Genomic DNA, 26,089 nt, shown 5'->3' with positions numbered 1-26,089 from the left:
ACCAGCCATTTAAACCAAGCAGCCACATGTATGAACCAGACAGACAAATAGATGCTCTCCTGACACTTGTGATGTTGGGCATAAGCATCCTCAGATGGAGAGATGGCTGCAAAGCCAGTTCTCTTTAGTGCTGGGAGCTAATGCAGCCAAATTTGTGGTAATTAATTTCAGACCTGTGCTTGTCTACACAGCTAATGATTCCTAATAATCTTGCTAACTAATTAATGATGCTAACCTAGCAAACTTCGTCTGCAAATGCTGTATGTTTGTGTTGTAAGCTTTATGGATCTGTTTTTCTACTATAAAGCAGAAAAATACCTTCTGAACTCTAATTTAAAAATATTTAAATTATGAGTCAAACTCTCACTAAAAACAAAGATTATAGTATAATCTAACAGCTTTGCAGCTAACTGTCTTAATATTTTGGAATAGAAAAGCTAAAAAGAACTTTTGATGAAAACCTTCTTCCAGTTTTAACTCTGACCAAGTAGCTGTTTTGAGAAGGGGTTGTTATTTTTTTAGTGTTCAGTGTAAAGAGTACTGCAGGCATTCCATTCCTCCTTTCACCACTCTTTCCTGAATTTTTCAATGCTAGATTCTTTAATTTTACTATGGTAGAGATCTCTAAATACTTTAGTCTACTAGCTGTTCAAAAGAACCTACAGTACATGTATTAAAAAAAGGTATTTCATGTGTGCAAACTCTACAGCCTGCTCATTACAGAATTTATTTTTTGATGAGTAAGGGCCCGGAAGACTCTAATGTAAGTATTTTAGCAAGGGTTTGTATTTCTCTGATAAACAGCACTCCCCTTCTGTTTGTGATCACAGGATGAAAGCTCTCTAAGCTTGTATATGTACATTTTTACTGCTACATCATGTAGTGTGCTCTTAAGATTGAGATCTCATTCCCCAGGAAGCATTTCTGTCTAAGATTAATTGCCCTTTTAAAATCAGTGTTTGATGTATTCCTTTGGCTATATCCTGACTCACTTTAACCCTCTTTGACCTGACCCCACTGACTATTACCGCCATGGCTGGAGCAGAAATCCTTCAGCCTGATGTATGCAGTAGAGACTTGAGCCTGTGGTTTTTCACATCAATGGATTCAATTAGCTGAGTTTTTACTGATCAGCTTAGCAGAGGTTGAAGAATTTGTCAGACACGGAACAAAACTGTCCATACTTTGAATATAATTAAATAGCTCATCTCAATTTTCACATGTAGTTTGCTTGTGAAGTTGTTTACTTTGTTAAATAACATAAATAATAATCTTGGAAGTAGCATTTTTAAAAAGGAAAAAACAGTTTATTTTTCTCTAGTTAAGTAGGGGAAGGCACAAAACATGAAAACAGCAATTAAGCCTTGAATCTGTATGTGTCACTTATCACTCTTCAGCCAAATGGTTTTAACCAGTGATTATGTCCCAATGTCCACTTTTGAATTTGATGTATTAAACTGGGCAGATAAACTAGCAATTAGCACTATGGCTGGAAAACAAGTGAACGTGCTGGTCTCTTCTGTATTGAGAGTGATTTTTCAGAAACAGTAATCCTTCTGTGCTTTGCTAGGAATAGGTTTGATTAGCTGAAAAGGTCTTTATAAAAGATGGACGGCCATTAGGATCACAGAATATTTGCAGGCATGATGTGAATTAGAGTAACTTGAAAATGAAGTAAACTTGAGGTGGAAAGTTCAAGAATGCCATTAAAGACCTTTAAAAGTGTATGAATGTGCATATGCTTAGAGGATATATAATATGATTGCATAGAGAATTTGTTATTTGTTTGGCATAATAGCATTTTGAAAACAATGACATTATAAAAATTCTCACAAACTACTAGTAACAAGGTCTTTTACAGCAAATTGATTTGCTCTAGACCAAACTTTGTAGAGATAAATCTTTATCAAATGTGATTTTTTGTTTGTTTTTTTTTTCTCCAAGAACCATATTGATCATGTTTAGCTCCCTAGCTGCATAGAGAGCGAGCCCTAATTTCTGAAGGTCAGTTTTACACTGTTTGGAAGGAAGGGCAACCTCAAATCTAATTAAGGGCATAGTGCATAAAAGGGTTAACTTCTGGTAAGTCAAGATGACTGCTGTCCAAAAAAGCTACACAACTCTTAAAAGTGATTTAGCTCTCCTTCAACAATGGAAAATATATCATGGACAAGTTGGCCTCAATTTGTCACACATTCAAGTGTTTATCTTTTAATGCACACCCTGCCTGTTCCTCATGTATCTAAATGTGTTGTGTGCTTTGTGCTTGCTTGTTACATGGAACAGCAGCATGATTGACACTGAACTTTCTCACTTTGTTCACATGTGAATGGCCAAACTTAATGCATTGTAGAAAATTGTTTTATAAGCCTCAGCTGCTAACCCCAGGCTTTTATAAACTACTACAGGTTTATTGCTAGTTCAAAGATGAGGCTAAGACACTGATGCTAAGGAAGAAGGGTTATAAGAATATTCCCTGGGAGTTTAGTCTTAATTTTTTTTTATTCTGCCTGAAGCTAGATGTTTGATGGGAAGCATCTTTGGCCTTGTAAGGTCTTCTATAAGATGTCAGATTTTTAAGAAAAGTATTTTAAAGTTCTGTCATAAATTAGTTTGGGACTTATTCCAAGAACCCTATTTTAAATACTTCTGTGAAATATAGAAGAATAAAATAATTTAAAATAACAGCAATAAATTTTAGTTAAGTAAAGCTTAATCCATTTCCACCCTCCATCTGCTTTTCCATTGAGTTGCATGAACTCTTTTATAAAAGGAAAAGTTTCCTTGTCTTGCATGGCGTCACTGTCAGTGTTAACTGTTTTGGGAAATTGTTAAAAATAGTCTGCTCAGGTTTAGTCTGCTTAATGCTGTTTCAGACCAAATTCACCTTCTCTAAAAACTTTTTGAGTGCACTAGAAAAAAGGTTTTTTAGTTCATTTACATGCTTCCTGGCTCCTGTGAAATTAGAAATGTAAGCCAGGTTTTCATCTGCTGCTTCAAAGCATCATAAACTTTTACTTGTGGTGATTACTTTAATCTGTTTTTTTGCTATGTTTCAAAAGTGTGGCTGTCTAACCTGAGGATAGATTTGAGGTAAAAGATGACAGGAAATAACAAGAGAGAAGAGTTGCATGGAAAAGAAAATGATGAATAGAGTGATGCCAAATACTTGATTTCATCTCAGTATTCAGTGATATTTAATGTAGATGATGGTAATATTGCATATGATAATATTGCACTTCTGTTTGGGAGATAGAGAAGGCAGGATGGTGCCTGGGATAATCCAAGGAAGGTAATCATATAAGAACTGTGACAAAGAAAGTTTTGTCCTGACCATTAAGTCACAGATGTCTAAATTCAAGTTAAGATGTTTATACCACAAAGATCACAAAGATCCCAGCCAACTGGCCTGTGTCAAAACCATGTAAAGAAGTAGAGCAATAATTAAAGCTAAATTAGTGGATATGGATTTTATATCAGTCCATATTTGTATCTTGCCTGGAGGTGAGCTTTTGTAGTCAGGTACTCTGCAAGAATAGAGTTCACTGAAGTTGATACAGGTCTAGTTCTATCATAGCATTTTGGACAAGTACTTCCTATGAGGGGCTCTGGTAAGATGACATGAAGGCACTTAAGGGTTAAATTGAGACAATATGAGTGACAAAACACTTCAGGATCAGGAGACTGATGTTTCTAGCTTTTTATTTTGGAGAAGAATTTTAAAAAATCAACTTAATTAGTTAGAAAAGATAGGTTGAACACTCTTGTTCTGTTATCTGTAGGTTGTTCAGTGAAGTATTAAAAATTAATATTAAGGGATTTTAAAACAAAATACAAAGTTGTAGCTTTTATTTACCATACCCCAAACTGGAAACAGACATTTAGGAAAACAATGACCTTCAGTTTGAGCAATTGAACTCATGTTACTACTAAATGGTTAAAATGAGTGATATTGTCTTGTTGCTGACAGTTAACTAAATCTATGTCATGGTTTATTTATATTCATGTCAGGCAGTTGAGTCTATCCAGGAACTGTCATTCTTATTCTCCAAACCACATCTTGTGTTTGGAACAATTCTTATTTCAGACACAGAATCATTTTGAGAAATAAATTTGTACAGAATAATGCACTGACCTTGTATTTCTGTGGGTGAGTTCTTCACCTGAAGTCAGCTTCAGTGGCTTTCCCCAGTGCTGGTGAGGTATGTAGGCAGGAAGGAAAAGTCAGTCCTGTGCTTTCATGTCACATATCAGCATCTAAAATTTTTGAGGTCAGAGGAACCTTTTGTTGTGGCTAGGCTATTGTAGAGTTGGCTTTGCAGAACTCTTTGTGTGTTCTTGCTCTTGGTCAGAGGATACTGAACAGCATATCTGCTGACATGATCCATCTGTGTGTCTCCTGAAACTGATCATCATTCCAGCTTTGGGGAGAGGAAGAGAATAAGGATTTTGGTACTTTGTGTGGTTGAAGTGAGGTTAAAGGCATGTTAAGATTGCTATGGAAAATGAGTCACTTCTAGCAATAGAGCCTACTGCTGTGGCAAGCAGGGTTGTGTTGCATGATGGAATTCACAGAAAAGTAAGGATATCCTGGGATATGCTGGCTAAAATAGGCTAGTGTGAAGCTTCTGAAAGCTCATAAGACTTTATTCCTAGTTAAAAAATTCTAAATTCTAACTAAAAATACCCTGCTCAATTGAACATGTAGTAAACTTAGACCTTGAAGCTATAGTTTCTTTAGTAGGAAATACTTGTTTTAGTAAAGAGAATGTTTGCTGTCTGAAGTACCTGTGCTGGGTTCATTTGAAGAGCAGACTATCATTTGGCCATGAGATTTCACCAAAATCAACTTTTTATGCACTTCCCATGAAATTACATAGGTATTGAGCTTTTGTTAGTACTCAGCTGATTAAGTACAATTTTTTTGTATACAAATTTATTTTTCTATTTGATCCCTTTATGTTGAGGTTGTCATCACTGTGGAATCAGAACACTTCACTGTATTTCTGCACCTTGGTCACTGTTACACATACACATGCCAGAAACTGATTGGAGATGCTCCAGTTAGATTGGAGTTTATTAATGGAAAAGCCTGTAATAATATATGTTAGTTTCTAATATGTTTTTTAAAGAAAAGTAAAGCATGAATCTTTAATTTATACATGGGTTTAATTAATTCTGTAGTACTGCAGAAGTGATGTGAAAATGTTCATAAATGCTCCTTTGCCTTTTTTTTTTTTTTTTTTTTGCATTTTATGAACACATGGATTTTTTGTAGCACACGATGAAAATAATTGTGAAGCTTGTTTTGTTGTAAATGGGATCCTGTCTTTGTCAATTTTAATATTGGACATTGGAACTGTTTGGACAGGTTACTATTAATCTAGGTAGGTGCTCTTTGTCAAGTTTCAGGGCTAACAAATTAAACCATTGCTGACTTTATTAAGGTTTTAGGGTTTTTAGAGATGCTACCTATTTAAAAGTACAAAAAGAGAAGTACGTTCATCAAATATTGGTGTTTCTTTTCTGCTACCAGTGCTGAAGTCACTGGTGGAGAATTTCTTTAGACTCTGAGGCTTGTCAGGGGCTGTCTTGTCTCTCTAGGTCCTAGAATTTCCAACCTGACGTGCCCAGAGAGGGAAAGAAGAACTTCAGCCACTGTCCAGTGCTTTCCTACCACATGTGGTTACAAATTAGAATAGTCTTTGAATTTGCTTACTAATATAGAATAATCTTTTGTAAATAAGTGTACAGTTGCCTGTGTGATCCTTGGTGCTAGACCAGAGACCTGGCTTCCAAGAAGGAAATTTTCACTTTTGCTTACCAGAAATTTGGCCTTGCCCAGCTTTGGCTTCTGGCTTTCAAAACTGGGTCAGCAAAATCATTAGTAGCAAACTTAGTGGTTGCACACTACATTACTCCCACCAGGCACATTACTGAAAGCTATGTTTCTCTAAGTAATTTCCTATGACATCCTTCAGAGGTAGATAAAATCTTTCCAGTGAAGTTGTTGGTGTGTCTCTTCAGATTCAGAGATGTCTGAGGCACCAGGTGCTGAGCACACACTGTACTCCTGCCAGATAATCTGAGGAGCAGAAAAAATAGAGAGGTAAGCAGCCACATCACAGTCACAAAAAGAAAATTCTGCTCCTTATAATGCTCTTCCAAGATCAGTTTTCCTACAATATGGCATAGCCAATTGTCAGGAATACCTTTAGTATCATCTCCAGAGCACATGATATCTTCTGAAGATAAGCAACCAAATGTGTATGGCCCACTTCACAGCTGGAAAAGCTGGCATCCAGTTATGTTGCACTATTAAAATGCTGCTACTGCATGCAAGTTGGTTGTGTTTACTCCTTATACATTTTAGTGTCCTTGTCTATAGTCCTGTGGCCTAGTACCATACAAGAAATGCATTGTTTGCCCCTAATTTGAAGTACCAGGTTCTATTTGCCTTTGGTTGCCTTTGGCCAATGGGTTGTAAAGCCCATTTTATAAGTGGTGCTGTCCCTGACTACAGGCAGATTCTAGGACTTGCTATGCAGAGAACTTGCATACTGAGGATTCTAATTGAGTACTCCAGGGGCACTTTAGCAAAAGCCTGAATCTGAATATCTTGTATTGTCTATCTGTTAATGGATTTAAGCCTACTAAATTGCCCTGACAGGTGATTGCTTGAGGCCACAAATCAGAAGGGAGGTATTTCATCCCACTAAAGAATTTTAAGTGGTACATCACAGATGTAGTCTGGCTAGAGGAGCTGTCTTGTGTAGGTGAAAGGGAGTATGTCATTGCAGCACTGGGGAGCATTGAGGTGCTAATCTGGATAAAAACTGGCTGAAGTAAGTACCTGTGGCAGGCAGTGCCTTCTCACTATTAGGTTCTCAGGCAATTGAATCTGTCTCAAAACTAAACCAATCTTTTATGCCCATCTTCAGTTCTTTCTTTCAAATAATAACGTAACTCAGTAGAAAAATTTATTGAGACGCATCAGTGCTCATGTGCAACCATCTGAATTGATGCTGAATGAGCTAGTTTTCCTATTACTGAGTAGATGAGTTTGCAAGCAGCAACTTATATAGCTGAAGGAAAGAGAAAAACTTACTGTGTGATACCATGACATGGCACATCTTCCCACCTTCTCTGAAGGCTACAGATTTTCTTGTTTGTTCTTCCGCTGTGTCTCGCTGATTCCTGGATATCGAGGGGTTTTAAAGGAAGCTGGGATTAGCAACAGTGAATGTTGTAGTTAGAGCATTCCCTTAAAGAAGAGAGAGTGGGCTCAAGCTGCCTCAGGTTGGGGAGGGCTTTGAGCCACTCTCTCAAGGACTCACTTGAGATGCAACAGGCCACTCTCTCTTGCTTCCTCCCAGCAGATGCCTATCTGCAAAGAGAGTCCTCTGCAATGTGTTCTTGTAGTGGTTTCCTCATCAGGAGCAAGGAGCACCTTGTTGGTGACAGAGGAGCAGATCTCTTCCTAAGCCCTTCACTTCAGAGGTTCTTGTTTCTCTCCCTTTTCTGTACAGAGCTGGAAAACCCTTCTGACTTTACATGGTATGATTAATTAGCCTGAGTCTGGTCAACACTTTAAGTGTTGCAGCCTTGAGTTTGGGTCTAAGCTAAGTCAGGTGAAAAAATGTCTTAGTACATAACATATAAGCATTTTTATCTGCCTTCTGGAGATGGAATATTGTTCAGTTTTACCAAAAAGTGTTACCATCTGTGCTTACAGCTTGCCTCTGGTAACTTGAGGGGGCTATGGTACCTTCTCCATTGATACAGCTCTACAAGGAAAGTGGTAAAAAATGATTTAATCTTGGGACAACCACTCTGATAGATGACTTAATTAGTTTTCAGGGTTTTTTGGTTGTTTTGTTTTTTGCAAGTGCCAAAACAGTGTATGTTACTTGAGCATCACTTCAATAAATAGAAGCACTCTGATTTTAAGTAGCACTATGAAAACTTATAAAACATAGATTGCTATGCTTTTATTTTTCTTGTATTTCTGCTTCATCTTACTCCCAAAAGTAATTTGCAGCAAAGCAAAAAAAAGAAATCTTAGGTCATGTGATAAGTAACATGTAACTCAGTTCTGATAGGATTTTAAAAGGACAAAAAAAGTTGGGGAGGTTACTGGAAAATTTGAATTAGTGGTTTTGATGAAATCCTGTTTATTTTTTCACTACATTACTGAATATTGTAGAATGGGTATTGACAGTAATAATATCATCAGGTCTGGACCCTGTGCACTGCAGATGAACAGAGTTATTTACCCTAATTTTCATCATTATCCAATGATGTGGAGTGGCATTACTTTGTAATTAGGTCATTTACATTTTATACCACTAATTTAAATATATGTTGTGTTTAGCAACTTGTACACTTCATAGCAGCATTTCGTCACTTTAAAAAGGCTTCTTGTGATCATAGAATGTGGGTTGGGGAAGAAGAGGACAGCAGGTTCGTGTGTCAAGCTGCATCTAAAATCATGGAAAAAATATTTTGTAAATCTCTTAATCTATTGTATCTCTAAAACAGATGGATGAAGTTTTCATGATAGCTAGCAAATCGTTCAGGACTCAGATCGCAGTGGAAATGGATAATAATTAGACAGCCCTTGAGAATATAAGAATATTTTTCAGTAATTGTTTTAGTGTATTTGCTGTTTACAACTTTTTGCTGCAAAAGGTAGAGAAGAAGTCTGTATGAGAGACACCCTGATTTATAATTGGATGTGTGATGGAAAACATGAAAGTTGAGGAAAGTTTGGGTAAATGTGCCTTAAGTGAGAGTTGTGGTTCCTAGTAACAAAAGGAGAGAAGAATGTTGAAGTAAAAACAATAGATTTGTGAAAGAAGGCTGCAGTAAATACAGAATTGGGAGATAAGATCTCTTCAGTCAAGCCTCAAGGGGAAAAGGAATTAAGGAGAAGTGATGCTTTGTCAGAGATAATACTAAAGCACAAACAATGCTAATGCAGAGATTTAGATTTTAATTAAACTGGTAAATTCTTCATTGACCTCTGAGGCTTTCTCAGTTTGCCAAGGAACAGAATAAAAGACTTGTATGAGAAAGGGACAAAGCTGGGTAAGGAGCAAGGAACATCAAGATTGCCTGCACTTCATTTTCAAGCAAGAGTAGGCACATGCACACACATATGTATGTTGCACAGTAATGGAAGAGCCAAAGAAAATGTTTATAATTTATAAGCCTTTCCTTCAATGGCAAGAAAATTATACTGGGGTTCTAAAGCTTTTAATTCTTATTTATTGAAAGTTTGGGCTAAAAAGAGTCAGGTGCATTCTGTCATCTGGTTTTATGTAAATTAGTTGTTTCTGGAAATTAAATAATACTATGAAACATGAAAAGAAGTCGTCAGCTCACACCAACTTAAGGAATACCGTCGGTAGGTTTTAATTTTTAAGTGTTAAATACAAATATTTGGAGGTTACTTAAAAATATTTAGATGTTCCCTAACTTCCAAGAAGAAGGAAAACTGGTGGTGTAAACGGATGAAGGCACCACCACAACTGGGTTTCTGAGAGCTTTTCTTTGGGAGTTAATTCTTTTGACAATCTGACTCAGAGTGTTTCAGCCCAATAAATACCTGTTTTGGCTAGAAATACCAGAAGTTCGTTTTTAAATTATGTGCTTTGTTCTTCAGACTTGTCTCCAATAAAACCAGAAACCAGCAAGTGTTTATGCTTAATTTAGTGTGATAATGTGTGTATTATGCCATTTAGAGAATCAAGACTTTGTACAAAATATACCATATGTAGGTAACAAGAAACAAAAGTATAATGCTTTATTTTAAGCAAACATAACTGTCTGCTCTTGCAGGAAGAATTATTACTAGCAAAAAGGCAACTACATGTTTAGGATGATTTTTTTACCAGCTGTGTGGGCATAGATAGCTGATTATACTACAGACTTCTTCAGGCAGCTGTCAAATCATTTTGGCTACCAAACAAATGTGATTTCACCTGTGTTATAAAATAGAAATTACACTACAACTGGGGCCACTGAATGCAAGAACCAGTAATGGTACCTACACTTCTAGATTCTGTTCTCTTCCATGCAGCTCTTGGCCAGGATGGTGGTTTGTTCTGTTATAAAGACACTGGAGTGGGACATCAAATGCCAATTAGTGCATGCAGTAATACTTTTGAGTACTGAATGGGGAGTTCACTGTGGTAGGTCCATGTGAGAATGCCATAATATAGAATAAAATGAGTGAAAGGTCACTGCCTACTTTTCTCCCTGCTAACCATTATTTGGAGCATATTTCATATGCTCTTTTCATCCCTTGTCTCTCAAATAAATTTTCATTTTTTGTTGTTTTAGTTCATGTCATGACTGTTATGTCAGTTGCTTTAGCTGGTTCCCATCATTTGAATCAAAGGATCAAAGTACTTGCATCGTCCGGGACAAGTATAAATAAAAAGAATTGAAAATACTCTTGTTGTACTGGGAATAATTTGCTAACTTTGCTTTTCCAAGAGATGAAACTAAGTGAGAAAAAGCTGGTGCCAACTCTGCCTTTGGAGTAACTCTGAAATATTGCTAGTGATTTATGTAAATGATTCTTAGCAAAACAAGATCACTTCAGGAATAATGCATGTATTATATTACACATAGTCCAGCTCTTTCAGGAGATCACAGTATTAAGAATACAACTTACCAGTATGTTTTAGGAAGCTCAACATTTTGAGCATGATCTGTGTAAAATTCATATGCCTTACAGCTGGGTGAGATGGATTTGCCTTAACTGGGTTGACAACAAGCTGGGATCACTGGAGGATTAAAAAAAGCCCCTCTTGCAACTAGTAAAGAAAAGTGGCACTTTCATTAAGTTTTACTTAATTCCGGTTTTGTCTTGGAATTAATTTTAACTCAGAGTTTCTGTTTTAGATGATACAAATCTCAGCTTTCTCCACACTGATATTTCCTATTTTTCATTCTGTTAAATGTTGAACTCGGTAACACCAATTAAATCTACCGTAAATTAAGTATGAGTAAATGTTTAATCTTCCTGTGAACTTTGAATGGTATACTAGTGGTTTCTCTTTTTCTTTGAATTAGATGGAGAGCAGAAGACTCAAGTGATGATTCATGGAATTGAGCCAATGCTGGAAACACCCATTCAGTGGCTAAGCGAACATATGAGCTATCCAGATAATTTTCTCCACATTAGTATCATTCCCCGACCTACTGATTGAAACTCAGCTGTATTCCTATGAGGATCATTCTCAAGCTGGAATTCTAAGGGCATGTCAACTTCTTGCTTCTGTCAGTCCTGACAGAGGCAGCCTGACCAGAAAAAAAGAAACCCACAAAAAGCCGAAACAAAACAAGAAGTCCTCACTGCTGTAAGCCAAACAGGAAGAGAGATCCTATCATCAGATAAGGGCAATTGGGCTGATCTTATTTTGCATCACTGCTGCGTTTGTTCACTGCTGTAATTAAATCAGTTGCGATATGAAAGAATTTACAGGACTTCTGCAAGTCTGCTGTTTTCTTGTAAAATATAATGAAGCTGAAACTGTCAGCCGAAGAGCAAATGGAAATATGCCACTTGATTGTATTTCTGATTAACAAATAAACAGGGCTGTTTCCTAAAGAGGTAGTGTTTCAGCTTTGAGGGTGGAAACATTGGTTTAATTTTCTAGAAAGTTAGACACTGAGAGATTTGGTTACCAATAGCTTTTTGTAAAAGATCAAATTACTGTAAATCCATCTTTCCTTAATGAGAAGTTCATGTTTACAGTATATGTATTGGTATGCAAATGATCTTTTAACTTTGATAACAAGCAGTGAGAGATTTTAAAGTAAGCCCTGAGCATGTTTTGTCAGTTAAAAACATGCACAACTTAATAATTACAAATACTCTTGATTTGTATGCTGTCACTGAATACTCCAGTGTGTTTATTATTCAAACCAGTTTTCATAGACTAGCAACGATGTAGGATAATTTGTCTCAGGATTCATCATGGCATTTCTTTGTGCTCATCTAGTTTTTTTTTTCTTTAAGAATATATTTTCTTAATTTACTTTAACAAGTTTTTTTTAAAAAAAAAAAGCTACATGGATGTTGCAAACAGGATTGTATCCTGCTGTTTATTCCCATAGACTAGGAAACAGTTAAATCGTAGAATGATGAACAGATTGCTTTTTAATGATTTTGAATTTTGGAAAGCTGAGGCTTTCCAAGCTAATACTTTCTTACATCTGTGATCCCTGTGCAATCAGTCCACAATTTGGAAGCTTCTAATCTCATTGCACAGATTTTTTTTCTTAGTGTAGCAGATGTATTTTTAGGTTATTGGATCATTTTGGTTTCTAAATGTTCATTACCATTGCAGATGCTACTCAAACTCTACCAACTTTTTTTTTCTGTTGCACTAAATTCATCAAACTCTGTGCTCTATTGCTTTGTCTGCAGTTTGTGGCTGTTTGTGACACAAAACTATGTTTATAGTACACATATTATCCAGTCTGTCAAATATTATCCAATATAAAGAAAGCATGATATTTTTCTTTCAAAAATAGTGACTGTCAAAGCTCCTACTCACAGTTTGGCTTGTAAATGTCCCAGTAATTCCCAGTGCTGTTCCCATTCGTTCCCATGCTCCCTTTATGGCAGGATACTTACCTGTATCTGAAAAAGAAGAAAATGAAAATCAGCCAAATGAACAAAAACCTCTTTCTGAAGCAAGAGGGGAAGGATCTCCATGGGTGAGGATAGGGTTGAGGCTAAGAAGAGCCCTCAGGGCAGAAAAAATCTGTAGACAGATTAGATATTGTTTTAAATGTTAATGAGGAAAATAGCATTAAGGAAATGGAAGGGTAAAGGTACTAATGAAACAAATCTATGCTGTATTCTGCAGGACATGAAGAATTTTTAAAACAAAACAAACCATGCTGGTCTGTGTTTATGCAGAATAGAAATATAATATTCTTATGGTGGGATGATTTGGTTAAGTTATTCTAATTTCCAGTTCTGTTTGGAACTTTTGTTACAGTGTTGGATTGGCATTTATAAACTTACTTAGGCACACATATCTAAATATTTTGGAGATTTTCAAAGTCCTGCCAATGGATAAAGCAAATATTTTGTAGAGTCTTCATATTTAAAAAAAAAATCTTTTGTAGGGATAATTTTTCCATTAATCAGGATAAGAGGCAATACCTTTCAAAAACTGTAGAGATTGTGTTTCCTTTGTTTTAAGGTAATCTGGAGTGAGTCACTGGCTATTTTAATATATTCTACACCAGCATTTTAAGTATACAGCTCTTCTTATGGCCCGTATTTGCCAGTAAATCTGACTTTAAGGCCTAGCATGGAACAAAGAAATAGCTTGGCTTTAAAACATACTCTTTCCTCTTACTTTAACTATTTAAACTTTATTAAAAAATAAAAGAAAGTTTGAGTCTGTCTTTATTTCCAGCTAATAAGGATCTTTGTCATTGTATGATGAGTATTTACTTAATAAGTAGGAACTTCTTAGAAGAGGTTCTTAGAATATCACATACAGATTGGGTTCTGAATTAAAGCAGGTAGGTATCTATTCTGTGTTAAAATATCTGGTTTTGAGATAGGCATGGTGACATTTTGAAATGTCACACTAAACCTGAGTAATATCTCTTGAGAGAGCGGTAAAAAGACATTCAGAACTAGATTTCAGATTTCTGTACTTTCACATTACACTGTCAAATTAGCTTGTGGAAGATGAGTTTAAAATGGGAGAGATGTTTTCTCTCCTTCCCTTGCCTTTCATGTCTCTACAATTCAAGTAAGTAAGTTTTTTAACTGTGAAATGAAACACCAGTTTCTTTGAACTATAGATTGAATAACAGAAAGCAATACAAACCAGCTATGCAGACAGCTACATGAGGAGTTTGGTGGATGTCAGGTTTTTATATGTACAAAATAATTAGCATTATATGGAGTTTATATGTATAAAAACCACTTAGGGTAGAAAGGCAGGCAGTCAAACACCATGTTAGGGTTGGAGGATCTTGACTGCAATTAAAGCTGCCAAAATGTGTCCAATTTTAAAATGGCACTTTCCACTGAAGATGTTCAAAGCCTTAATCCTTGCATCATTTCACTAATCTAGGTCAATAATAGAATGGATGTGTTGTGGAAACAAATCTAGCTACTAATACTCATTGTACCCTGAGCTCTCACCATAACTGAGTATAACATGTTGGAAAGGGTAAAGCCAATTTGCAATGTGGTTTGCTTGTATCTGTTGGAATTGGAAGGATCGCTTGCTAGACTTTTGTCAAGTGTGTTTTGCAAGTTCACAAGCACTTCTTAGAAACCTCTAGAAGTTTGGTTCTTTTTCAAAGAAAATCAGGCTGTAGTGGGGGGAAAAACAATCAATAGCACTGTTCACTAAACCTGTCCTTTTGGTGGCTCCTTACAGTGAAAGACACGCGGAGAGAGTGCACGAGTGAGAGCTGGTGATGCCTTATTTTGCACAGATATGTTGTAATTTCTCCTTGTGTATATTGTTACTTAGTGTCCCAGCTGACATAACAAGCCAGACAACTTGTTATTCTTTCAGCTAGACAGAGGCACTCAAGTATTTTTATTACTACAAAATTAAAGCTCAGAATGGAAACTATCTGGCTGAAACTTGCACCTTACATGCTTTTCTGACTATAATTAAAATAATCTGCACTTCAGACGTTTGATTTCCATCAGTCATGTGGACACACACCCTCACTGGATTTTTTCTGCACGTCAAAATTGGCAAAATAGGCTGCTTTTCCTTCATTTTAAAGACTATCTGAGTCTGTACAAGGCAAACAGGAGGAGGGGATCAGGCCATGGGGGTGAGCCTAGAGCCCTGAAATCGTGGCATGACACAGGAAGCCATATGGTTTCTTCACCATTTCCACAGCGACCAATTTATCATGTGAATCCTGGCCCTTGCAGATTCTCCTTTAATTTGCAGCTTCTCTTTGTTTAGCTGATGTTTGACCTCAGCTGAGTGGTGATGAGGCTGTGCCTGCCCCTGGCTCCACAGCTCTGTCTGTCCCTTGCAGGATTACCAGTGTTGGTGCCTTGTGTGTGACTGAGCTGCCCATCTCAGGGCCTCCCTGACACTTTCACACAGCTCCTCCTTCACCAGCAGAGCGTGAGTTCCTTTCTGCTGGCTTTTACCACCAACTGGGTGGCCCTGGAGGAAAGCAGTGAGAGAAGGGTGCAGAGGAGGAGAGAGGGAAACGAGAGGAATTAAAAAACAGTGAAGGTGGGGCTTGAGAGAAAATACTTTGTGGGGACTGAAATGACAGAGCCAGATTCTTGATCTCACCCAGGTTTCTCATTCACTCATCACCTTGCAACTCCCACCATGTGCTTTCCTTTCCATCCTTTCCATGAATACACTGTAATGGCTTTCACCTGCAGGACAGTGTCTGGCACCTCTGGTGTTGCCAGGAGTGAGCAGTCACTGAGTGTGTGTTTTGATGGTTTGGCACAATGCTGAAGGAGGCCTTTATTTACAGGAATTGTTTCAGAGCTTCCTTCTCTGCAGCAGATCCTTGGCCTGGGCTTCCTTCATGAGAGGAGCCAGAATGGGGAGGTCCTGCTGCAGACAACATCCTGCACAGGCACCCCAGGTCACTGTTCCAATACGCTGTATGTTGGAAAACTGAGTCATGGGTGGATGAATGGGTCACTAGAGGACCTTTCTTTCATGAAAAATACTGTTTCATGTCTCTGAAGTTTTATTTTATGCTATTCTGAATGTTTCATAAAGAACAGCAGAATACATTTTCAGCGTGGCTAATAAATACCAAACTCAGTTCTGGTCACAAGCATTTTCTGTTTCATTTTCCAGTCAGAATAAAATTCTATTATATGGGGTTTAATTGTAGAACAAGACATCAATAGTTGTAATGAGTCTGTATAGGCAGTAGAAAGAGGATGTGTCCATTGTAATTATCAGCATTTCTGCAGTGTACATCTCAAAACCTTTTAATATGAAGATACATGAGGACTTCTGCTGAGGCATGGTTTTGCTGAGCCACCCAGGCAGTTTCTCTGCCAGTTTGGGAGGTCTGCTCCCCTATGGAAACTCACCAGTTTTGGTTTATTGTATATAAATTTATACTTGATGGCTTTGAGGAAATGACTAGAAGAATAGCCATAATGGCAATGGAAAAAAAAAAAAAGAAAAAAACAACAACCAAAAAAGCAAAGCTTAATTTATTGCTCAAATGGAATGTCTTTCAGTAAGAAATCATGATGTCAGTTTTCAGCAAAATTAGTGATGTCCTACTTCTGGTTGTGTATTCAGTTATTTCTGTGGTAAGAGGGAGCAATCCTAATGGGTCAGCTTGCAATTGCCCTGAAATATATATAGTGTGTTTTTAATTAATATGTATTGGCATATTAATAGGAATTACTTGTATTTTATTCTTTCTCTTACTGAAGCTTGAATGCATTCAAGGGTTCTGCTGCAATTGGCTTCCTCAGGGAAGTGCAGCAGGAATTGTGTCCCTTCTGGCCTCCATGGATCACATTGGGATCAGTGTCTTTTGGAGATACAGGGGAATAGTTCTCTGCAGCTTACCTACTTGCACTCTTCCCTCCCTCCTTCCCCAAACTAGATGCCACAATCTTCCATCATGCAACCCTTTTTGTTGTTGTTGTTGTTGCATGCACTGGACAACAAGCCAGGTGAACTGTAGCTACTGAGCATCATGATAATGATCTTCAGCTGGCATTTTGAGGGTCTCTGAAGTTTAGGTCTTTCAAGTTTCTGAGCCACACCTCTAACAGTTCTTGTTCTGGGGTAGCCACACATTCCAACAAGTTAATACACAGTGTAAATTAAGCTCTCTTTTAAAATTGGCACTCGTGTAAATGGAAGTATCCTCAGCCTTCATTCAGGCTGGTTTTGCTGTTTCTGTGTAATCAGCTTTCTGGGTACTTGCAAAAAGCAAACCTCAGCGAGGTGGTGTGGAGGGAATGGACGATGCCTGTTGCACAACTCCCTTGCCCGCACCCAGCTCAGCCCTTGCTTGTGTCACTGCAGGCAATTAACAGTGCTCAAAACCACAGCAGCTCCTCTTCCAAAATGCCATCAAATTCAGGAAAAAAATAGTTTATATTTTAAAGGGAGTTTATTCTTCAGCATTAGAAAATGCTGAAGTAATAAAAGGCATTGAGTGTGTAGCATCAACAAGAAGATCTTTGCTGCAAGTTATGATCTGGATGGGATAAAAGTGCTTCTTCAGTATAATATGTGCTTGAAATGAACTGTAATATATTTAGGTGTTCTGCTTTGATCCTAATGTGTTGTGGGGTGCTATGCTGAAATGAATGTGGATACCATCAATAAAGGAGAAGATCCTTAACACCTTAATGTATGGGCATGTGCCACAGTTGCCACATCATAAACAAGGGCGTAAGCTCTGCAGAGCTGCCCCAAGATAGGGAACTTTTTACCTCCTCTTGTCCCAGGGTAAACAGGTTGCTGGTGTCTCTGAGAGCAGTGGAGTGCTTTCTCTGGCATTGGCCAGGGAGGGATGAATTAATTGCTGTGGATTTCTCAGGTGTGCTGTAGATGTGCATCTTGACCCGAGAGGAATGAAACTGAGCGCTTATCTTTACCTGCAGGATTTATGTTCAGTGATTTTGCTATTTATGTCAAAGAGGGCTTCAGGGATTTGAAGTAACCTTAGGCATGGGATCATTTTGTTGACTACTCTTGATGCTAATTATTTGAAGCAAATCAGACTCTAACATTTTTATCAAGTTTCACTGTGGAGTGAGATAAGATTAGGTGTAAATGGTGTGGCTGGAAACTTTTTGAGAAATATTTAGGTTTATTTTGCACATAGGATCACAGGAAAAAGAGAACACTCCTGCCAATGCTGTCTCTGCTGAGGGTTTTGGTGGGTGTCACTGTTTGCCTGAAGTGGTGCAGTATCCCTCTGCCATTCAGATCATGTAGTAAGGGTGTTGTTCCTGTGGAAAAATCTCCTTGCCCAAGATAAGGGCTGAACTAAACCTGAATCTGGTTCTTCTGAATTCTGACAATAATAATTTCACTGAGCACAAGCCATGTTGTTGCTGCTCAGCAAGTCTGTAGGTTTTTTTCTGGATTTATTACCTTGCAGAGATAAAGCCTGCTGTTTATCCTGAAAAACTCCTACCTTGACAACTGAAGAACACCTTAAAATTTTTCAAACTAAAGGGAGAAGCTAGAGCTAGGAGGAGCTAGCAGCAACCTCCCATGATTTACCAGAAAGAGAGAAAACTCAAATTCTGTACTTTTCATCACTTCACAAGCTTCTTGATACAGCATAAGTGAAAGGTTTCTTGATAAGTTGTCTGGGGTTCATGTAGGGAAGAGAACTGGGGGTCTTACTGCTGCTGATGTTGATGTCAGTACTTTTGACTTTGCAAGCAGAGCTTATCAGCCTCTGCCATGAATCTGCTGTCCTTCCTCTGCATGGATATGGAAATTCAGCTTCCAGGAGAACTCCATTTCAGTTTTACTGGGGGAATGAATTGGTAGAGTTTGGGAATAAAAGATGATGTCTAGAAGGTTACTAATGGCAGAGGATCCTTCTCAGAGCCAGGTTTAATCCTCCTTGGATCAGGTGCTGGTCAGAACTGGGGTTGTGTTGAACCATCTGCTGATGTGTGGAACAAGTCTGTCAGTAATACCTGTGTGATGGCTTGGGCCTCAGAAGGGACAGATGCTGTCCTTCTTGGCAGTGCAAACTTTCAAGAGTGTGTGATCCTGAATTTGGAAGATGGCAGGGTTTGGTAAACGATGCACAGCCTGTATGGTTTTGTTATGGAACAACTCTTTCATGGCATGGTACACCATTAACATGAGGAGCATTGTTTTATTTATCTCAGCTGATGTTCCTCTGAAACTGCTTGGTGGGTAATTTTAATGGATGTGTGTCATGGTTTAGGAGTGGTGTTCCACAATTTAGTGTTCCCATCGCTCCCTTCCCCTTCCCCCTGCCATGGGATGGAGAGGAGACTGGGAGGCACAAAAGGTAAAGATCAGGGGTTAAGGTGAGAGCAGTTCACTGGAAACAGCAATGAGATGAGAAAATGAACAGTGTGAGCAGCAATATTAATGGCAGAGGGTACAAGAAAGAGGCAAATGATTCACACACAGAGACCCCCTGACAACACCCAGCTGCTCCCTCCACCACACTACACCGATCCAGACGACTGTGAGGGGGTACAGAATAACCTCCAGGTCCTGGCCATCCCCTCCTGAGCAAAAATTAACCCTGTCCTGCCAGAGGCAGGCCGATGTGGAATGGGAATCCCTGCACTGGCAGGTACAGTAGTGCTCACCTTCTTTGCTTACAAATGCCCCAGGCAATCACGTGTGACACCTTCCTGCAAATGAGGCAAATCCCGCTTGGCGCTCAAGCCGCTGAGGAAGAAAACTTTTATATTGTAACATTAAAGGCAGACACTTTGTTTTAATCACTTGCCAAAACAGCTGAAAACAATTATTAATTAATAGGAAACATTAACTTTTAACTTTGCAAGCTCTCCAAAGAAGTGTCTGTGACAACTTACATCTGGATTTATGGATAATTTGGATACAGTGAAAATGGGCATCGTACTGCAAAGGTTGACTGCTTTAAATTCATTTTAAGTGTACACATAGTGCTCTTAAAATTAATATGTTTATAAACCTAAATTGGTTCAGTTGGATGCCTTTTGTTCTCTTTGTGGCTTCATTTGAAGCAACAACAAAAAGCTGTGCTTGTTTGTGTGTTTAACCAAAATGTTAAATGCAATTAATCCACCAAAAGCATACAAATATTTTTTGAATAATAGAGGCGCCCCTTTCACAGTGTCTTAGGTATTTAGCACCATGGTTTGGCAAGTAGAAAGCAACTTCTTCACATCTCATAAATAAAATTTAAAAAATCTTTTCCTTGGCTTGTTTAATTTGAACCAACACAGTGCAGGACCCTTAGTTTTTCTTGTCTGCTTTGATATGGCTGGGGTTAGTATGTGTAGTTGGTGGGGGTGGCATTCCTAGTATTTTAGATTCTGGATCCTTCTTTCCTCTCTGGAAAATACTGTGTCTGACAAAAACAGCTCCCAGGAAAAAAGAAAGGGGAGATGAATATTGCAGTCTGAGACAGGTCCTGTTCGATCTGACTGGGGTGTGACTGTTTGGGGATTCATCATGCAGATCTATTGCTTTTGCCTCTTTTGTCCAAAAAAAGAAAAAATTCCTTGGACTGACAGAAACACAATATCCAAAATATTTCAGCTAGATCAGACCACAAGAGTTAGTTTGTTATCTTAACTGAGGATCTTTAGACATCCCAATTATTTTAACAATGGGAGAGTGGCTCCTTAGCCTGTTTGCTTCTAGCCAGTCCACTTCCCAGTTATTGAGCAATTCATGGGGGATCACAGGATGACTTTAGGAACTGCAGATTCTTCAGCAATTACAATATCATTTCTAGCAAATGTGAGGACTCTTTGCTTTTTACATTTGCTCCTGAGACTCTTCTCTTTAAAAAAGGTGTGTTTTCATCCTTTATTTAAAATTCTGCAGGTCCTGCTAAACCAGCAACTCGCTCTTTGCCAGGTAATTCAATCTGAGTTCATCTTCTGTGCATGGGACTGAGTCTGGTTGTCTGGTCCCAGTTGTGTATAAGGACTGGGAATCATCTTAGTTATCCTTGTTTTGGATCAAGGCACAACACACATGGCCACTCACCAACCTGTGGAAGAAAGATGGGCCTATGTAGTCCTGTATTTATGGTTAAGAAGAGAATTGTTACACAGTTCAAAGGTTAAGTGGTGCCTTCAGATAATAATGCTTTGCTTTTCCTGGAATGTTTTGCCCAAGTCTCATAAAGAAATAGAACTTGTCCTCATTTTATCAAGTAGTTCAGACTCTAGTGGCTACTGAAATGATGCCTACAGCTCATTTCCCTTTCCTCTCTCCTCCCCATCCAGCACAGTGCTCTTGTTGGAAAGGAGGGGTTGCAGTGGTGCAGACATATGGATGCAGCACCCTGAGTCAGATGTATAGGAATGAAAGGCAGTGCTGCCATGTCAGCAGAGTGACATCTCTGCTCTGGGTGATAGTGGTCAATCATCTCAAAAATAGCAATCATATAAATACCTGATGGTTTTATGGGCTGAACTATGGCAACTGCTCTGCTTCAATTTCTGTTTGTACCTGCTCAAGTTTTACACATTCATCCTGAAATTACTTTTTATTACAAACAGTGGCTATTTGCTCAAAGAATTTCATATTCTCAAAGCAGTTATCTTTCTTCAAATAGATAATTGAATCATTACTTCTCAAAAGAAGGGGGGAATTGACAAGTCTAATACTTCTCGAAGGACAAAAAGTCATTTCTGCAGTGGGTTGGGTATTTTCTAGACTTCTGTTCTCTCCCAGCTGTTGCTTGATGCAGTGCTCTGTCTGGAGACTTGCACTGAGCATTCACCCTATCAAGCACAGGCTAACAGTGCACTGCACTTATGGCATCTCCGCAGCACTGTGACCAATCTCACATGAAAGCAGTAGGTTGCTTCTGCTTACTCACTGGTGTATTGGATTTCTAGTAGCAGTCCATTTTCAGGTCTGTAGGTTGTGTGTGTCAGATGGAAATAATTACTTTCAGTGTGCTCTGGGGTATTGCTAACTGAGCAAGAAAGACAGCATGGCTTCCCTCTCCCACCACCCAGGGTTTAGGATATGCCTAGCTGGAGTGCTACAAAGATCTGGATTGATTCCTGAGTTTTATTTTGGTGGTTTTCATTATTTCCACAGAAGCAGCTGAGGGATAACTGTAAATTCCAAGTGTCAGCTTGCAGGGAAGGTGTGAATCTGATCTGTGATGGTTCTTATTGAGAATGAATTTAGAGCAGTCTTGCTTTTAATGCTTTATTTTTGCATGGGCTGTGGGATTCAGGATTTGTTGAGGCCTGTGAGGTTCCTTTATGCCAGTATTGGTTTGTGCCTTTTAAGCAACATCCTTTCCAAAGCCCTCAGTGCTGAATCTCAGGTACAACTCCCATGCAGCAGAAACTTCCCCCAGCTCTTGAGCTTCCTAAACACAGCCTGGGACTGCTGCATCCTCTGATGCTTCTGCATGTAAGAAGTTGTCTGGATTTGGTCTGTTCCTCTCCAGCTCTTTGGATCTGCCAGCTCTGTGAAAATAATGGGATGTTAAAATTTTAAAATTAAAAAATAAAACATGATTTGATATGCCAGCTTCAGAGGACAACTGCTAATTCCAGTACACCTCTCTGTGCTGTCCTGGTTTTGACTGCTGTTTCCTGCTACTGTGGTAGAATGAAATGTGTGTTATCCTCAGTGTTATCCTATGCTTACAGGATGTGGGAACCAGTAGGTTTCCATGCATAGAAATCCAGCATTAGGCAAGTGATTTGGTAATCTTTTGTAGTTGTCCAGAAGGTAAAATGCATTGTGCTGCCACAGAGCAGTCCTCAGAGCACCCTGTATATGGACAAACTGTTTCTTTTTGCTTGGCCATCTCGTTTAAGATACAAAAGTACCCCCCAAGCATCTTTCATGGCTTTCATCTGTATCTGTGGAGCATTTTGCAAATAAAAGTTGGGAGGTTTGCCATCCTTGTAAACAATATTGCACACCCCAATTCCAGAACAGGGAAATGCTTCCCTGTCCACACAGATGAAATTCAACAGATGCTGAATTTTGCAGTTTTTTGGTGTCTCACAGCATAGAAGCTGTAGTATGAACATTGAGGAAAAGCTTTTTTCCCACCAAAACTCTCAAGCAATTGTAAAAGTGAAGCAAATCTGCTTCCTCTGTCCTGAAGAGAACACCAGGGAGAGGCAGGGATGTGCAGAAATGAATGAGAAGGTTTGGTCTAACTGGTCTTTTTTCTCACATAAGGTTAGCAGAATGCTGTTTGTTGCAGTCTATTGTTGAAGCACCAATATTTGTTCTATTTTTAAAACAAAGAAATGTTAATTTGATGAAAATCAACAGAAAAGAGTGCAGGAAGCTGCTGATGTGAAAAATTTTCCCATCATGCCAAGACAACATTTTTTTATCAAGATTTTTTTCTTTAAGGTGTCACTTTGCAAGGCTGCATGCTGATGATAATGTTTTGCTGCTACAGCTGTGGGGAGGAAATGAGACTGATGAAATTTTTCTGTGTGAAAACCTGTAGAAGTTGACTTCAAAGAGAGAGATGTCCATGAAACACGAATGCAGCAGGGATGTTCCCCAGGGATATTTCAGCTACCAGGAATATGAACTGTTGTGAGCACATCCCCTCTCAGATTTGCATAGATGGAGATGCATTGACTCAAAACAGAAGGATTTTGATAAGCAGATATTAGCTTCAGTCAGAGCTGAGTAAAGAGGAAAAAAAAGGTAGGTCATATTCAAAACAATGAACACTCACCAGCTTAATTATACACCATATATGGTCCTATTCTTCATCAGTGAAGATGGAAAAGTCCTTTATTAAATTTTATTGGTACCCACGAAACTGCAGTCTTCAAGCCTATGCCAGCTGCTTCTGAAATCACAACAGAGGATGCTGCAAGCATGGCCATGTCTTTTCCTGAAATCCTGTGGTTTAGCCTACAGATCAAGTGAGACTAAATTGGGTCAAATGAAAAGGTTTGGATTTGGTCATGGGTTGATATATGGTTTGTCAGCTTCTGTTGCTGTTCTGCCTTGTCAGTTGAGAAATGCCAAAAACTTTGGGCACGATGAATTAGTGAAAGTAATGCAATAGCTTTGATAATGTAACTTTCATGATGGCTAAAGGACAGCTCAATACCAATTATACATGATAAGTAATAAGAGTAAGCTAAAATTATTGCCTGACAGTGCTTAGGAGGGACTTGGAGGATGTGTGTAATACATTTGCTTCCTTCCAAAACTTGTTGGACAAGCAGCCTGACTACAGGAAAATCACTGTAATTTAGCTTTTGCTGGCAGTATCAGCAGTGGAATCTAGGGCATAAATACATTGCTTTATGTATATCTTAGCCCAGATCTAACATGGGAGCAAGTGAATATGACAAAGCTTGCACTGCTGTTGCTTCTCCTTTTTTTAAATAGGAACAGGGAGAGCTCAGGCTTGGTTGTGCTGCAAAATAGACATGAACTTAAAAACATTTCCTTTATTTCATCCCAAACTTCTTATTGAAGGGAGATATGAGCCCAGGTTTTGCCCAGTCCAAAACAGAGACTCTCAGGCAGCAGGGCTGCTCTCAGGCAGCCACAAAGGAGGCAGATGAGGAAACTCATAGTTCAGGTCTTCAGGCTTGGCACAGGAAGGCAGCTCCCATTGTACCCAGCCCCTATCTGGGATGAAAGCGGTGATCACAGCAAACCTGAACTGTCCACATGCCTCACATGTGACAGAAACATTTGTATTTCCCTCAGCCTGGTCCCTGGGAAGCATCTGACACACCCCATGAGCTTTGATTTGTGTGTCTGGGGCACAATTTGTTTCTTATGGTAGTCAGAGACTACAGACAAGAACTGTGGGTCTTGGTTTTAAAGTTTGGAAGAGTAGGGTAGCCAAGCTTTATACTTGCATTGGATGCATTCTGTGAGCTAAGGAAGCACTTTTGGTGACATGCTTTGCCAAATGAATTAGCAGAAGCAGACTCAGCCAGCCCCGAGTATGTCACTGGCCACTTTGGTGGCCCTTTTTGCCACACTTGCAAGAAACCCAGGAACTGCTGCAATCTGGAGAGAGAAACTTTTGATCTTGCGCCAGCATGCACCTGCTAACAGGGCTTTGCTGAGGTCTCTGACCTGCAAACAGAGATAAGCTGCTCTTGCGGGTTAGGAGATTTGAAGCTGCCAGGCTGAAATCCAGCACATTCCAACCCAAGCTCTTTACCTGTTCCTTGGTTAAGAGGTGCTTGAACTATTTGGCAGGGAGCCAATGAGGTCTGCTGGCTCTGCCATGGGGCAAGGAATTATGTTAAAAGACCCAGTTTCCAATTAATCCAGGCCTCTGTAACTCTCTAAGTAGCTTGGCCAAAGTCACGTCGGTGCAGGGTCACCCTTGTCTTTGAGCGTGACACGGGGCAGATGAGACCTCTGGTTCTGCTGAACACTGAACTTCAGTGCAGATCATGAACATTTTGAGCTTATCAGGAGAAAAGTTCTGGAAATGATTTGTGTGATTGTATCTTGAGGGGCAGAAGGCAGAGCAGAGCTAACTGACTGATGTTTCTCTCTCGGGCTGGAGTTTAGCATTGCCCCATAATCTCTGCTGAGGCTGTTTTTTGAATAAAATAGAACTCTGCATGGAGCTGTTCTCAGTGTGGCTTCTGTGCTCTGAATTCTGAGGGAAAATTCATAACCAAAATTAGCCTAATTTTTTTCTTCTTTCTGCTTTTCTGATGGTAGGTGCAGGATTTGGGGAAATTACTTTGCTGCACCAGTGTGGAAGTGTTACTGTAGCTGTGACCAAGGTGACCAGGAGATGGTCCTTGCTGCCAGATGTGCCCTGGCTTTACTAACCCATGTGATTATTTTTGATATGCTTTTGGCTCATGGCAAGTATCTCTCAGAGGTAATCTGTACTCTCCTGCACTGAAATACATCATGTGTAAAAAAGTGATGATGTGGTAGCTCTGTGACAGAGGTTTTTGGCGTAGCAGGGCCATGGTGAACACCCCTTTTCAGTAACTGGGATGGGCTTGCTAGGAAAAGGCCTGGCTGACATGATACTTCTATGGTGAACTGATGGAAGCTGTGAGGAGCAGCACAGCACTGGCAGTGCCAACTCCTCTGCTGCTGGCTTTGACTGATATTGTGGTCATCTGCAATAAGTGGTGAATCAGTACAAACCCTGGATATGCCTGCCCATTGCTTTAACAATTCACTCTCACAGAAGCTTTCAGATCTCTCAAATTTTTCTTGCTCAAAGAAAATTCACTTAAAAAACCAGGCTCATAACAGGAAGTTTATTCTTTTCATTAATACATTCTCTCTAAATGCAGTGTTTGTTAATATAGTATAAATTGAGCTGAGATAAAAGTTCTAAGAAACAGAACTCCTGCCCGAGTCCTGTGTGG

The 26,089-nt window shown here is 39.0% G+C and overlaps 1 protein-coding gene across 2 annotated transcripts in view; it reads left to right on the top strand.

Annotated features, from left to right (window-relative positions):
• The window catches only part of ATG5 (autophagy related 5), a 101,222-nt gene that overhangs the window by 60,217 nt on the left and 14,916 nt on the right, over positions 1–26,089 (top strand). The window contains exon 8 of one of the 2 annotated variants that reach the window (XM_036379467.1): positions 11,086–14,697. The exons of the other annotated variant lie outside the window; for it this stretch is intronic. Within the exon in view, the coding sequence (XP_036235360.1) occupies positions 11,086–11,222 (137 nt within the window). The 3' untranslated portion in view covers positions 11,223–14,697. Of the gene's footprint in view, positions 1–11,085; positions 14,698–26,089 lie in introns of those variants that run through there. 2 annotated transcript variants of the gene reach the window in all.

The sequence above is a fragment of the Molothrus ater genome, chromosome 3 (assembly GCF_012460135.2).
Source record: "Molothrus ater isolate BHLD 08-10-18 breed brown headed cowbird chromosome 3, BPBGC_Mater_1.1, whole genome shotgun sequence".
Classification (NCBI taxonomy): Eukaryota; Metazoa; Chordata; class Aves; order Passeriformes; family Icteridae; genus Molothrus; species Molothrus ater.
Note: the sequence above shows the minus strand (reverse complement) of the source record. Positions and strands in the feature narration are given on the sequence as shown.